The 15,295-nt window shown below is 43.8% G+C and overlaps 1 protein-coding gene across 1 annotated transcript; it reads right to left on the bottom strand.

Moving 5' to 3' along the window:
* Positions 1–7,626: 7,626 nt before the first annotated feature.
* Positions 7,627–14,026, bottom strand: abraa (actin binding Rho activating protein a). The gene is made up of 2 exons (XM_040116131.1): positions 13,394–14,026; positions 7,627–8,924 (listed from the first exon to the last, which is right to left on the bottom strand). The coding sequence occupies exons 1-2, from the start codon at positions 14,024–14,026 to the stop codon at positions 8,487–8,489; spliced, it is 1,071 nt and encodes a 356-aa protein (XP_039972065.1). The 3' UTR covers positions 7,627–8,486.
* Between the last annotated feature and the right edge of the window lie 1,269 nt (positions 14,027–15,295).

The following is a 15,295-nucleotide window of genomic DNA, read 5'->3' as shown; positions in this document are numbered from 1 at the left end:
ATGAGATGAACTAGTATCACAGGCCTTCTCATGTTGTCAGGAACATGTGATGTGAGCAACTTTTGGAAGCAATGCCGATGGAAAAACCAGGTTTTCTCACCGATAAGAATTTACGCAGCGTACATAAAAACATATACTCTGAGCTACACCAACACATTCAATGTCAGCTGCTCCATCCTTCAGTCTCCTGCCGTCTTAGCGTCATTGGAGCAGCCGACTTTGTTGCATTTGTTGCCCAACGGCACCTCAGCAGCAGCAAAAAGAAGGGAGTGTATCACAATTTAAATTCAGAATTTAAATGAACGACCGAGGACTTCAAACTTCCATTTACAAGTATATTGTAATTTTTTAAGTTTTCATCCCACCAGTAGGTTAGTGTCGACAAATGTTAGCATAGGCTGACGTTAGCAAAGCATTAAGCAGCAAATTCCCATCTGCATTGCTTTCCATCAGTTGTTCATGTATTACTGAATGTTATAAGAAGAGTAACAAAATGGTGTAAACTTTAGTTTTATCCACCGTATTGTCATTTAAAACACAAGTATATTTGCAGATTCTTTGGAAAACTGTTATATTGTTGAGTAAATGCACAATTTGGTGTATTGTTATTCTATTCCAACCGTAAATAAAATAGTTTAACTCCATCATTAGATGCTTTAATTTTTGGTTTTATTCGTGTATTTGTTTAACTTGTGGTGGTAACATCATGTGCGAGACGACGGAGACTACAGCTCCCACGTGTCCGACTCGTTCGATACGTCGCGGTTGACTTTGGACGTTATCTTGGGACATAACAGGGAGTGTAATGTCCAGTGATTTCTGGACCCAAACGGAGACACAAACGGAGGCAGGCTGGATGAGCGAAGTCGCTCTTTTAATGGCCGAAATAAAACTGACAGTCGTTCGGGTGGAACAAGAGGGCAAACGGACAAGGAGCGAAGGGAACACGGAGACTTAAATACACCAGTGAGGGGAAGACGATAGGACACAGGTGAAAGTGATTAGGGCGGGGCAAGCAATCACAAAATGCGGGCGGAAAACACAAAGACGGGGAGTCTTTGTCACCAAACGCACGACAGGTAAGTGATTACAAAATAAAGCAGGAAGCACAGAGTCCAGGCCAAGAGTCAGTGAGACGGGCAGATCATGACAGTGAGGTCTTTTAATATTACTATCCAGTACCGCCTTAAATATATATCTATAGGAAACCCCCGAAATGTGGTTCAGCTTTTTAGACAGGCTGATGGAAAAAAAACCCAAAAAAAACCAGAGAAACAGAAAACCCAATAAGTTACAGAAGTTAGTGGGACAGAGGATAGCTGGGAGACAGGGTGGAACAGCATTAACATAACATTACCATAATAGGCTTTAGGCTACTGCAAACAATTTATAAAGATCAAGCTAGCACCATTATTGCCACAGACTGATTTGATTAAATGCCTGCTCCGTTGCTTGAGACCTGGGCTGAAATTAGACATGTTGTGGCGATGATCGACAGCAGAGTGCATACTCTATTACATCCACACAGGGCATCAGACGCAAAGGACTCGTCACTTAACATACTATCGCAAAGCATGATTACATGTTGACGTGTCAGTCCATAAGCGTTAGCGTGCAGCAACGGAGCCAATAATGTACCAGAGGCACATGGATGGAATTCGGAGTCATGGTATCCCTACTTGCTTTTTACCTTCTAGTGATCATCATCCTGACGAACTTAAAAAAAACAACTTTCCTGAACCTCAATAAACCGGCAAAACGCTGACGGGAGCAGACGAGAAGGGAAGGAAGACGAGAGAGAAAAGACACGGGGGAGGGAGGAGGAGGAAAAGCACAATAATAAGAAAGATGGAGAATGAGATGGGGCGCTGGAGAGACAAGCAGAGGAGAGGAGGGATTCATTTCGTTTGACAGTCAGCAGCTAAGGACGAGCAAGTATGAAGCTTCAGCCAGTCTAGATGGAATACTCTCCCTGCAACCTCTTTCTCCCTTTCTCTACATTTCCTTCTGTCCGTCCGTCTCCTTATTTTCTCTTGTAGGATCCTGCTTGTTTTCCTTCTCTCTTTCTCCCCTCATCACTCACTGTTTCTCCCTCCGTCTCTCTTCTCTCTCTGGCAGACGTCCAGACTCCTGGGCGACCAAACTGATCAGCTTGTATTAATGTCTCTCTCGCTCTCTCTCTCTCGCTCTCTCACGTATACACACACACACACACACACACACACACACACACTCACACACTCCTATCTTACCAACAGTGGACTCCCAGGCTATGCCAACCAAGTGTGTACAAGTATTTCTAGTCATTTTGAAAAAAACCCCAAAATGTTTTTTTAAATGTACGGGCTTCTTTCATAATATAACCACCGGACTGGGGTGGGGGATGGGGAGGTGGGAGATGGGGCGAAGGCCGCCGCAGGATTGGTTTTCGACGCTTCCCGGTACGGAGAACAGGCCGGATTTGAACCAGGCGCCGCACCACCGGTGTCTTTCAGTTGCAAACGAACATACCACGCTACTGCCTGCACTAGTTTCCCTCCGAGCACTTTTCATTCTTCACTTTGGGTGCTGGACTTCAGAAATTCACTGAGCCTCATAGGGGGCCGGACTCACATCCTCAGAACTCCCAAGCGTTCGCTATTTGGTCCGAGACCCCTCTGCCTCATTTTTTTGCAGCGTTCGACTCAAAGTTCACACTGTGCGTGAAAAAAATGACGCAGGTGACTGAGCCGTCAAAATCCCTGCTCCTGCCTGCAGAGGCAGTGGTGTGTATGAACTTTAACACACAGATACCTGCAGGTCCTTTCTTGGGTAAAGCCAAAATAAATTTGAGATATAATTATAACGTGATTTATGGCATGACCAACAGCGTTCCTCTGAAATGTCCCCCCTTGGCTCACTGGTCCAGTGTTGGCGGGTGTGTAACGACTGGGAGGACACACACACACACACATATGCACACAAAGCAATTGTGTGACAGGACGCCAGGTCCCACTAGGCGGACACAAACACACGCACGCACACACACACACACACACACACACACGCGGGCAAAGGCATGACTTGCATGCACATGCGCAGACTGACAGACGGAGAAGCCACCACATCACACACACTCACACACACGTACAAGTGCTAGCGTGACTTGCATACACAAAGACAGAAAGAGAAATTCACACACTAAAATTGGATGAACCAGCAGGAGGCCCTGGGAGGGTGCAAATGTAAATTGAGACATAAATCATTTTCTCCACGGGGGAAATTACAATCCCAAACAACAGCATGTTTCACCTCAGCAACACACTGACACTATATAGGAAGGAGTTGTGCTCCGGTGCAGACGCTCCTCTGCCACACTGTGGTGTGTCCTACTGCGTTACTGTTTTCCAATGTGACATTTACAGGTACTTTAGTTTCATTTGTGCATAATAAGAAATGAGGAAATAAAAAAATATGGGGCTGGACTTCGACTCAATCAAAGAGTGAATTTTTAAAAACCCAGACGTGTCCTCTACTATCATTCTTCCATGTCCTCCTTTCCTTTCCATCCTTTCCTTTCCCTCCACCCGCCCTTTCTCCTTTACATGACCTCCTCCTTTTTCCCCATCGCCCTACTTAACAACTCTTACCTTCTCTTTTCTTCAGTGCTTTTCTGTTCTGCCTCCTCTTTTACTAACTCTCCCTTACCTGGCATTTTTCCACCTCCTCCCTACCACCTCCCTCCGCTTTTCTTCAAATGCATTCTTCAAATTGTCCTTCTTTTCTTCCACCTCCTTTTCTGTCTCTTTTCTGTTTCTTTTTTCAGTTCTTCAAGCGACTTCTTCCATCATTTTTCATATGTGCAAACTAGTGCCACGTCACGAATGCCTTCAAGGAGAAACTGCCCTAAAGTGTTTGCTGTTAACCCCATTTTAATTATTTTAGGGTTTCGCGCCGCTGTCACGTGTGGCCATTGGCAAAAGCATTTGTCTTCCGACGCGGTTGGACAACATGTCATTGGAAAGCAGTTAGTTTCGGCCAAATCCTCGACTTTAGCGCCACTGCTCAGCTGTAGAATGGCGGTGTCTTCCAAATATGAGGATTAAGAAAAGTTTCATGAGGCCATACATGCAAAGCCTTTTGGTGATAAATGTTAAATGTAAAACATCTGTGTATTGCGTTCGTGATTCAGCCGCTTCAATCAATAGCCGACACCTGGGCTGTCTCCCAGATGGCCTCTCCTCTCCCTCATCGCTCCTCTGCCCCACTCCTTTACTTTCCCTTGTCCCCTCCAAGGGACACCCGGGCGGCAGAGGGAGGTGTAATGAGGAGGAAAAGTGAAAAAGCTCAGCGATCTGCCAACAGCGTCCGGACTGACGGCCTCAGAGTCCACAAGGGCTCAAGACCGTCTCACTGCAGCATCGGGAAGCGCTTAAGGGCTCTGGCGTGAACTTCTGGAGACCTCCCCAAGGATTTTTAGCAAGTGTGCATCATTGTAGACTTTTCAGAGTGAATAGGCCATAATTCATTGCAGCAGTGACATCGGTAAATGAGAACACTGGGGAGTAAACTAAAGCCTTAAGCCGCCCAGATGGAATATAAAGTTAAACCTACAACTATAAATAACCTTTCTTACATTTTTCATTGCCCTTGTGTACATAGTTGTGTATTGTCAGTCGAATGTTTCTGTTTCTCTTGTAAGAATAGATGGTTGTATGTGTCCGGCATCGAACAGTCGCGCTGCATCCGGCGTAACGTTTGATGTCATCAAGCATGTCTCATTTCGCTCAAACCTCGCTGACGTAAGCTCAAAAACATCTTGAGACACACGCAGCACATGTTAGGATACCGTTCCGTGGCTGCAAAAGCGCACAGACATTCCACCGCAGATACCGGTCACACGTTTCACTATGCAAACATGAGGCAAGGCTCCTCTAATTTATAATTACCATCTGTTTGGTGCACCTAAAACAAACTCTGGAGCATTTGCCCTTTTCTGTTTCTTTTTCAGTTCTTCAAGCGACTTCTTCCATCATTTTTCATATGTGCAAACTAGTGCCACGCCACGAATGCCTTCAAGGAGAAACTGCCCTAAAGTGTTTGCTGTTAACCCCATTTTAATTATTTTAGGGTTTCGCGCCGCTGTCACGTGTGGCCATTGGCAAAAGCATTTGTCTTCCGACGCGGTTGGACAACATGTCATTGGAAAGCAGTTAGTTTCGGCCAAATCCTCGACTTTAGCGCCACTGCTCAGCTGTAGAATGGCGGTGTCTTCCAAATATGAGGATTAAGAAAAGTTTCATGAGGCCATACATGCAAAGCCTTTTGGTGATAAATGTTAAATGTAAAACATCTGTGTATTGCGTTCGTGATTCAGCCGCTTCAATCAATAGCAGACACCTGGGCTGTCTCCCAGATGGCCTCTCCTTTCCCTCATCGCTCCTCTGCCCCACTCCTTTACTTTCCCTTGTCCCCTCCAAGGGACACCCGGGCGGCAGAGGGAGGTGTAATGAGGAGGAAAAGTGAAAAAGCTCAGCGATCTGCCAACAGCGTCCGGACTGACGGCCTCAGAGTCCACAAGGGCTCAAGACCGTCTCACTGCAGCATCGGGAAGCGCTTAAGGGCTCTGGCGTGAACTTCTGGAGACCTCCCCAAGGATTTTTAGCAAGTGTGCATCATTGTAGACTTTTCAGAGTGAATAGGCCACAATTCATTGCAGCAGTGACATCGGTAAATGAGAACACTGGGGAGTAAACTAAAGCCTTAAGCCGCCCAGATGGAATATAAAGTTAAACCTACAACTATAAATAACCTTTCTTACATTTTTCATTGCCCTTGTGTACATAGTTGTGTATTGTCAGTCGAATGTTTCTGTTTCTCTTGTAAGAATAGATGGTTGTATGTGTCCGGCATCGAACAGTCGCGCTGCATCCGGCGTAACGTTTGATGTCATCAAGCATGTCTCATTTCGCTCGAACCCGCTGAGCGAAGCTCCGAAAACATCTTGAGACACACGCAGCACATGTTAGGATACCGTTCCGTGGCTGCAAAAGCGCACAGACATTCCACTGCAGATACCGGTCACACGTTTCACTATGCAAACATGAGGCAAGGCTCCTCTAATTTATAATTACCATCTGTTTGGTGCACCTAAAACAAACTCTGGAGCATTTGCCCTTTTCTGTTTCATTCAGTTGTTTTAGGCCGGTGCCTAAAACAGCCGCCCGAGGGCCATCGGAAAATGACTGAGCAGCTTCTACCGTTTGCTAACTGTATAAAGTAGAAGGCGTACTTGAAACAAATGATCTGCTCAGTAGCTCAATATCCCACCAAATCTGCTTTAAAAAAAGAAAAACAGAAGATCAGTATTCAAATTTAAGTCTTTATTGACTTCCTTATATCCTATGTCAACACTAAGCACAGCAAAAATGCTACAACTCTAATTTCACCGTCTCAGCACTGCACAGTTCTTGTAACAAAATTCTCCTTCTGTAAGAAGACTCACATGCTTTCACTTTGAAAGAAAAAAAATATTCAGAATTTATTTATCAAGCACTTCTAAGTCTCTTTCACACCACTTCGATTTCTCCCAAATGTTAAAACGAGGTAAAACACCTTTCACGATAGAATTATTTACTTGAAAACTAACACACGTTACACATGCACTCAGTGGACGAGAGTTTTTCATAAATAAACAGATAAGATTTCCATTACTGTGCTTAAGCTTCTTGCTAATGCTGGGGTTCCTGTACAGACAAAATGCTACTGTACATGTGAGCGCTTATCACATAACTCTACAGCTTTTCTGCTTTGAAAATCAAGGACAGAAAAGAGGCAAATCAGCCAGTCAGTTGGCTAGGGAGCAGTTCACAGCTAATTATTGTGGTCCGGAAAGAGTCAATGACTCCGACAGACGACAGGCAGCTCTGTGTGTCAGTCCATAGAGAGCAGCCTACTTGCTCAAACTGCTTTTAAATTAAACAACCACATCCGCATACTGTACATCCACTAGTCTCTATAAAGGTTTGAGCAAAAGTTGATTTGGTAAAGGTTGTAAAATTAAATCCCATACAAAAACACACATACAATAACAAAAATATTTTAAAAAATCCAATGTTTTTTTTCCTCTTTTGTTCCTGTCTTAATGTAAATATTAGCTCCAACTGCTGCCAGGCAGCGTTGCCAGATCCATTGGGCTACTTTTCAAGAGTTGCCGCGGGTTGAATTTTAATGTGCTTTCACAGCTAGCCTGTTTGGTGCAGTTCAAACAAACCCTGGTGCATTTGCCCTTTCTGTTTCATTCAGTTGTTTTTTCCCGCTGGTCGGGGAGGCCTGCTTTGCATGCATACTACATGAATAATATCAATAGATAAAGATCTGTATTTTGAAGGAAGTAATTCATCTATACCCAAAGCCCACCAAACTGACTCGAGACCAGCATGTACAAATGCTGACGCTGCATCCACGTACTCTCTGCCGCCCGGTACCTGTCTCTTGATTCCAAGGGGTCCCTAGAAAAATGGGAAATATTTTGATTTCACTGTTATTTCATTGACCAGAACGTATTCCGTTCATAGGCTTCAGGGTCTTCACTGTTAATCTGTCAGTATAGACTACAACTAACAACTAAATCTTCTCATTTGGCATCCCAAGACAAGACTACACAAAGGTTGAGAACCACTGGTCTACACCACAGAGGTACATTTTATGTATGATAGTATACTGTATCTGATTATCATCATCATCATCATCACGCTGGTTTTGTCACACAGACTTGACAACCCGGCTTCCAGGCTTTATTCAGTTATGTAATTTAAGATCTGCTAGCAACAGACACTAAAGTCAGTCCAAATGGAAAAAAAAAACAAAAAACTTTGGTCGCTTTGCTGTTTAATTCTTGTTTTAACAGTTTTTCCTGTTCTTGTCCTGTTGTCTAAAAAGTATATCTAAAAAACCCAAAGCCATAATAGTCTGTGACAAGGCCAAGTTCATGCGTTTGTGCTAGCTTGTTTACTTTTTTCAAAAAGGTAAAGGTAAAGAGGACTAAACAGAGACTTTGTTAAGTGTTGCGGTGAATTATGAGCTGTAAATTTTCTTCAGCTGCAGTCTGAGCAAAGCTTTCTATGTGACTGGACTGGCATAGTGGTGGATTCTCAAGACTCTCTAGCATGTAGAATAGTTAGCAAGGCAATCATGGCTAGCATGCTAAAGATAGCCTCCCTTCACGGGATGACCTGTAAGGTGTATGAGAAGAACTAATGAGTCAAGGATTTGGTTGAATGAGTCCTTTTAGTGTGTTTATCCTTGAAGCTGTGTGTAATGTTTGGATTATCGTTGAACATTATAATCATACTGTGTTATTACTCTGTCTCTTCCAAAATATTCCTCCATTTGTCTTGCATACATGATGTAGCATTGTGGTTAGCGTGGCAGGCGTTGTTCCTCTGGCCGGGCTGATGTGTGAGATGCGAATGTGTGTGGACGTTCGTGAGACATCACGTCTGTCCTCAGTCCCTCAGCATGATGATAATATCATCGTCCTGTCCTTTCCACAGCATCTCCCCCTCAAAGTCCAGCATCTTGTGTTTGCGGCAACGCAGCAGGATGCCCACCACCTTATCCGAGATCTTCACGTAGCGGTCGAAGAGCCGGCCGAAGGTAATGATGGTCCTTCCCTCTTTATCCTTGATGCCCATATCTCTGATAATCCACACCATTTCTTCCATCTCCCTGTGGATGTGTTTCTGGGCCCGGTCGCCCCTCTCGGCCGTCTTGGAGCCGTCTTTGGGTCGACCGTAGCCGGAGTCCCCCTTGCGGAGGCGCTGAGCCATGGCGTACTCGTAGTCAAACTCCTCGCTGAAGGGGTTGAGCTTCTGGCCCTCCATGTGCTCCTCGGACCACTGCTGCCAGCGGCTTTTGATGTTTCCCATAGTGGCAATCTTAATCTGGAGGTAAATGATGGTAAGCGGGTTAACATCAGAGTTTAAAGGTCCATCTGATTTCACACGTCAAAATCTGTTGACTAGTCATGGTGAGAACTACCAACTCGTGAAAACAGTTGAATAATGTCTTCTGTGGCCGTGTAGCAGCTTTGTCAACTCTGAGAAAATAACCCAGGTTAAGGTCACAGTAATGTCGTCAGGGTTATCCAGGCTTGGATATGGAGATTACAAATCTTTAACTGAAAATCTGTATTACAAACTGACAAAGTGGCATTTGAGATAAAGCGGGAAAGTACAAGACAGGAAGAGTCTAATGAAATTTGCTATTGAGTTACTTTATGGCAATTGTTGGATTCCAGTTATTTTGGATGTTAACCCCATACCAGGGATTAAAAGCCAGGATGTCTTGGCCTCCCCTGCACAAATTTAGCTCTTCTTTTTATAATGTATCACTTGTTGCCACATTTCCTGAAGTTCAAAACAAAACTGCTGGGACGACCAACTTTAATAAAACAGTAATGTCTGTGAGTAAGCTTTTATCCACTTTTCAAAACATTTAGACCACTTTTCCCATGAGCCCTACTGTATCCTGTTTCAAAGCGGTTGCTGCTCCTTGTCAGTTAAAACTAGGTTGCAGTAACTTTTTTCAGATCTGCTAAAAACCTCTGCGGTGACAGTGCAGTATATAAATGTTGATTAATGACCCTCCACCTTGAAATAAACTTGCTTCTAGTTAGTGTAATGGATTCCTAGCATGGCCCTTTGCCTTTCACTCAGACATATATATTAATGGAAATATGTATGCTCATATAAGCCTGCATGTGCAGACATTATAATTTACAACCTTAAGAATCCAAAAATAGGTTTTAAAAACCAAGGAAAAGGGTCTGGTCGCTCTTCAGAAAACCTTAAGGCTCACATGCCCTATTTGGTGCATTTTTGCGGCTATTTATGACCTCAAATATCGTACAAAATCTGCATCTGCAAACTCTTAGACTGAGCTACAGCTTACAGTGTGGCATTTTGGTGAGAATTCAAACTTCAAAATGCCAAAAAACTCCTCCCTGTGCATCTTCTCATCTCTCCCCCCCTTTCTCTTTCCTCTCTCTTTTTGTTTTTGACTTCCCTCTCATATTCTGCTCCTCTCATCTCTCTTCATGCTCTCATCCATCAAAATCTTCCTTTTTATTTTTGCCTTTCCTGTTTAACCTCTTCTTTTTCTCTGCGCCCCCCCTTCTCTCCTTCCCCTCTCCCCCCACGTCCTCTTCTCCCTCTCTCCTGCCTCCTCTGTCGGTATTTTCCTCATCTTGCCAGGCCCTCAGATCAGTGTCATCAGATCTATTTGGTATTTGGTCTATGAAAAGTCAGGACCTTCCCTGAAACTCTGTGAACCCTTAAAGTGATAATGCTCCTGATTCCCTTTTTTGTTTTTTTCCTTTTTGACTCCATCTTTGGTTCTTAGCATTTGTCTCTGTGGGGTTTCTGCTCTGTACATGACCAGTGGTGGAAAGCAGCATTTATTCAAGTACTCAAGCACAGTTTTGAGGTACTTTTACTGTGCTTGAGTGTTTCCGTTATGTACTAATGTCTACTTTTTCTCCTCTACTTGTCAGAGGGAAATATTGTACTCTGTAGTATTGTACTCCACTATATGTATCTGACAGATACATGATATTTTCAGCCAAATCATATTATTAGCTCATAAAATACAACCCACTGTAATAGATTAAACTACTTAACAGAATACAGACTACATAAAACTGCACACACATTATGGAAATAGTGTAGTAGTGGCAGTAGTGGCTAAAGTGGTAGAGTGGATTGCCTGCTAATCTCTGGGTTGGCGGTTCAATTCCCAGCTCCTCCTGTCCACATGTTGAAGTGTCGTTGGGCAAGACACCTAAGCCTATGTGCAGGCCAGCGCCTTTCAATGCCCTCGGTGTGTGTGTCTGTGAATATGTGGAAGAGAGGCAAAACTATGATTTGTAAGGTGAAAAGGTGGCATATAAGTGCAGTCCATTTAAAATGACTCAGTGTGAGAGGAAATGGAGAATTATCTTCCAACTCTGCAGTTACTCGCAGAGATTTTTTAGTGTGTTTCAGCTCATTTTTTTATTAGCCATGCTAGTGGCAGGGCTCTAGGGTCGGCAATGTCAGTCATCCACCACTTTGGACCAGACTGAGGTTGATTTTTTTTTTTTTTTTCTAGGTGAAATATCTCAACTATAGGACAGAGTGCCATGCAATTTGGTAGAGGTGTCCATGATACCTCTAAAGCTATGCCAACCTAGGAACTTTTTGGACAAACCTTAGCTACTATCGTCGAAGAGAGTCGCCAGTACTGCCCCGCGAGTGCGAGGTTGGGCGTAAACATGGTAAACATTATACCTCCTAAACATCAGCGTGTGACTCTTTTGCTTGTTTGGTTTTATGGCGCGCTTTAATGCTTTGGTTGATTATTACCACGGTCCTCGATTTCATTCCCAGCAGTAGGCAGCCATTTTTAGCATAAAAGTTCTAGCAAACCCACTGCACAGGACCCACCGTGGACAGAAAGAGTAAATGAGTAGGTGGTTTACAAAGCAGAGCATCTAGCAGCTGCAGAGACAGATATTTTTCCCAATGTGAGGTGAGCCCAAACGAGAGCTGCTTACAACCAACATATCTTAAAGGCTGATGGGCAGATTGTCAAGAAATCTGTTTTGCATTAAACCAACCTTTCGGTTTACTAATGAGCACATCCTCTTATGCCTTAGACGTATAAAACGCAATGTTTGTCAGCACATTCATGAATTCAACGGTAAAGCCACAGGCCAACATTATAACATTTCTTCATCTTTTTCTCATTAACCATAAGCGTGTTATTATTATTTAAATATCTCAGCAGTGCCTCAGGACAATACATTCATCAAGTCAGTTTAATTCCTATTACATTTCATGAGCGTAATGGCCAACTCATCACAATATGAAATTAATGAAACAAAACGTCTTTCGCGGTTTCACATATCTCTTGAAGGTGTCTTATTTTTCTATAATGATTCGTGTCAGTGTCTGACTGTCTCTGTCTCTCACATTACCTCTCTCGCTCATGTTCCCCTCTGCCCTCTTTCCCTTCACCCCGTTTTCCCCTCGGGGGCCGTTCCACCTGAAGGTCAGGTTGGAGGACACATTGCAGTGCATGACTATATTTATTTTCATATATTCCACTGCGCTGCAGTCCAGCTTGTGTTTTTATGAGTTTGCTCTATGGCGACCCCCTTGACACATTGGGGGGCCACCGGCCGGCTCCTTTGCCTTTTATAGGAGAGGTTTTAGTATTGGAGTTATGCAAGTGTTATGTTGTTTGGTGTCCGTGAGGACGTTGTATTTCTTCAGGTTACATCAAAGGGACCTCGTCTTAAACTTGTTTATTCACTCCGTGTGACTTGTGTGAGAATATTTATGCTCTATTTTAATATTTATTGGAAACATTTGTAGCTGTTATAAAGAAAGTAGACAGGAGAGACTCATAATTGTCTTGTCAAAACCCAATGTCTCATTCTTGAAAATAACCTAATTAAAGGTCACTGTCACTAATAACGCTCAAATGTGCAAAGGACCAATTGCAAATGACCTCTGTCACGAAATACGAGGTTTGGATGTCAGCAAGAGAAATAAAAGTGTTTGCCCTTTTCTGTCATCCCTTCACTTTCACTTGTCTTTCTGTACCACTTTGTCAGGACAAATTACAAAAGTGCGCCCGAGCAGCTTTCCCCCTCTGTATTATTTTAGTTATTTTGGTACTTGGAAAGGAGATTCCCAATGGAGGCTCATTTAAAGCTACAAGAACTGAAGCCTGCTCGAAAGCCGCTAAATGCTGCTAGATGACTTAATGCTCTAATTGGCATATTCATGACATCATCGCGTTGTATTGTATAATCCTTCTGCCCAGTGTGAGCTGGTTTCATCCCTTTATCTGTTTGCTTCTCTCCTGCTCTCTCTGCTCACATACACAGTAATTTAATACAGCTGAATTCCCAATAAAGCTGTTCTCATTTACATGTTTTTCTGCTTCTGTTGTCAGACAAACGGAACAAGTATAAAATCCTGATTTTATAACCACCACTTCGTCTGACAGAATCCCCATGCACATAATTGGCTGCGCTGTGCTATATTTGCTTATGAAGTGATCCCTCAGAGAGAAAGTTAGAAGTTCATTCACGCCCGTGTCAGCGGCTGTGTGGTCATTTGAATGAAACACAGAGAGAGGTGTGCCTTGCGGAGGGAACCCCCGACCTCGCACTCGCGGGGCAATACTGGCGACTCTGTTCGGCGGAAGGTAGCTAAGGTTCGTCCAAAAAGTCTCTAGATTGGCATAGCTTTAAATTTAACTTCAATTTAATTCATGCCAAATTATTATAAACTATATTGGCATATCATCATGTTTAAACTTTTGTCCATCCATTTATAATCATTGCAATTAACCACTCTACCTTGGGTCTTTTAGTTTGTTTCTTGGACTGGATGTCACCCTGTTCAGTTTTGAATTCACTGTTGTCGCTGAGCCCTGCCTCCTCTCCCAGCCCGCTGTCCTCTGTGTCCACGCTGCTACTCCTCGACCCCAGCTTCTTCTCTTGGAGCATCAGCTTCCTGTCTTGGATGACCCCTCCTCCTCCTGCACTCTGTAGCGCCCTCATCTGGCGCCGCCGTGTCGGCGACTCGTTGCCCAAGAACAGCTTGTTCTCCTCGGGACCCGACTCCATCTTGTCTCGGATGGCATTGATCAAATCGCTGCTGCTGCACTCGCCGAGCTTTGGCCCGACTGTCTTGGTGACAGAACAGGTCCTGATCTTACTCCCGCTGGTGTCGGAGGCATCCGCTGCGATAACACGCGGGGTGACGGTAAGTTTGACAATGTGATTGCTCTCTTTTTTGTCTTTTTCCTCGACAGATGAAGGCATCCAGCCACTTGGGACAGCATCCTGCTTGTTTGTGTGTTCATTGGCCCAGCCCTGCCAGCTCTTGGCCAAGCTGGCCACCATAGCAGCACATTTTATTTTCCTAACTGCCCGTTTGAAAGCCTGAGGCTCCTGTGGTGAAACTGTGGTGGTCCCACCGCTACTCATCATGTAAGGATACCAGACTTTTTTTTCTAGAAATTTGTATTTTACTTCTTTATGTTTTTTTTTCCAGTGTGTTACAGATAAACTTTAATAAGACCTTGCAGAGTGTCTTGACATTCTTCCTAGAGCCAGCATTCGCCTGTTGGTCTAACAAAGTCAAACTGTTTCCAAAAATGAGAAGTCAGCTCAATGCAAAAGGCTCTGAATGTAATCAAAGTCTTAAAAACTCTTCGATTCCACCAAAAAAAGGTAGAATTCAAGTTGAGTGAAGAAATTGAACAACTATTCGGATTCTTTTGGTTCCGGATCCCGACTCGAATCTTAAAAACTCCTTACTCTCAAAGTTAAACGTCCCAATTGATCTTGAACAGAAATCCAGACGCCTCAGCCGTGTAGCTGGGGATGGATCTTCACAAAATCCTCCAGATCATCAGTCGGTCAGTGGGTGAGCCGCTGGTGTGAAGGGTGCGAGGACTTTGGCTTTAATCCCCTGCTGAAGCCCCTCTGGCTCCACACCGGCCTTTAAATAGGGGAGGGTTGTACAGGAAGTAATTTTGCACGGGGTCCACGTGAGACCGGAAAATCCAGTGTCAACATTCTTTTTACTGCCACACGGTTTCATGTACGCACACACACACACACACACACACACACACACACACACAGTAACTGGGGAGTGGAATTTCTCCCAGTGGGATCCAGGGAACAGGTGCCCAGTGTTTTTAGCGACTTGGAGGTTTCTGTCCTTGCACACGAATAATGCTGAAACACAAACAGGCCTTTGCTCTGAGTCAGGTTTCTACACATGGGGGACCAGTGTGTTGTGTATATATAGAGATGTTTTCATTTAAATACACAACTTTATTGCACGGCAAGTTGTGCTTTGATCACTAGGATGCGCGTGGCTGTGTGAGTGTCAATTCCTAAATTGTGGGTCACATGAAAAGCATCTGAAGTGTTTGTCTGCATGTCTGTGCATGTGTATCTATATGTATTTCAGTCTCTGTGTAGATTTGTGAATATGTGAGTGTGAATATCTGGATTATGATCGATTTATGTTTACTCAGTTTAATTAAACTACTGGCTTCCAATGGCTCTCTCTCACTGGTTTCTGCACGCAGCTGATGTTTTTGTGACCGCCACAGTTATTTTTGTTTTGTGACCTGATTGTTTGGCTCTGATATCGATTTACTTTGGGTTTTGTCATTTCGTAGAATCGCTGGGTGGTTGCATTTCAGATCTTGCTATAAAGCTCTGTTTTCAGGCCCCTTT

The sequence above is a fragment of the Xiphias gladius genome, chromosome 21, assembly GCF_016859285.1.
Source record: "Xiphias gladius isolate SHS-SW01 ecotype Sanya breed wild chromosome 21, ASM1685928v1, whole genome shotgun sequence".
Classification (NCBI taxonomy): Eukaryota; Metazoa; Chordata; class Actinopteri; order Istiophoriformes; family Xiphiidae; genus Xiphias; species Xiphias gladius.
Note: the sequence above shows the minus strand (reverse complement) of the source record. Positions and strands in the feature narration are given on the sequence as shown.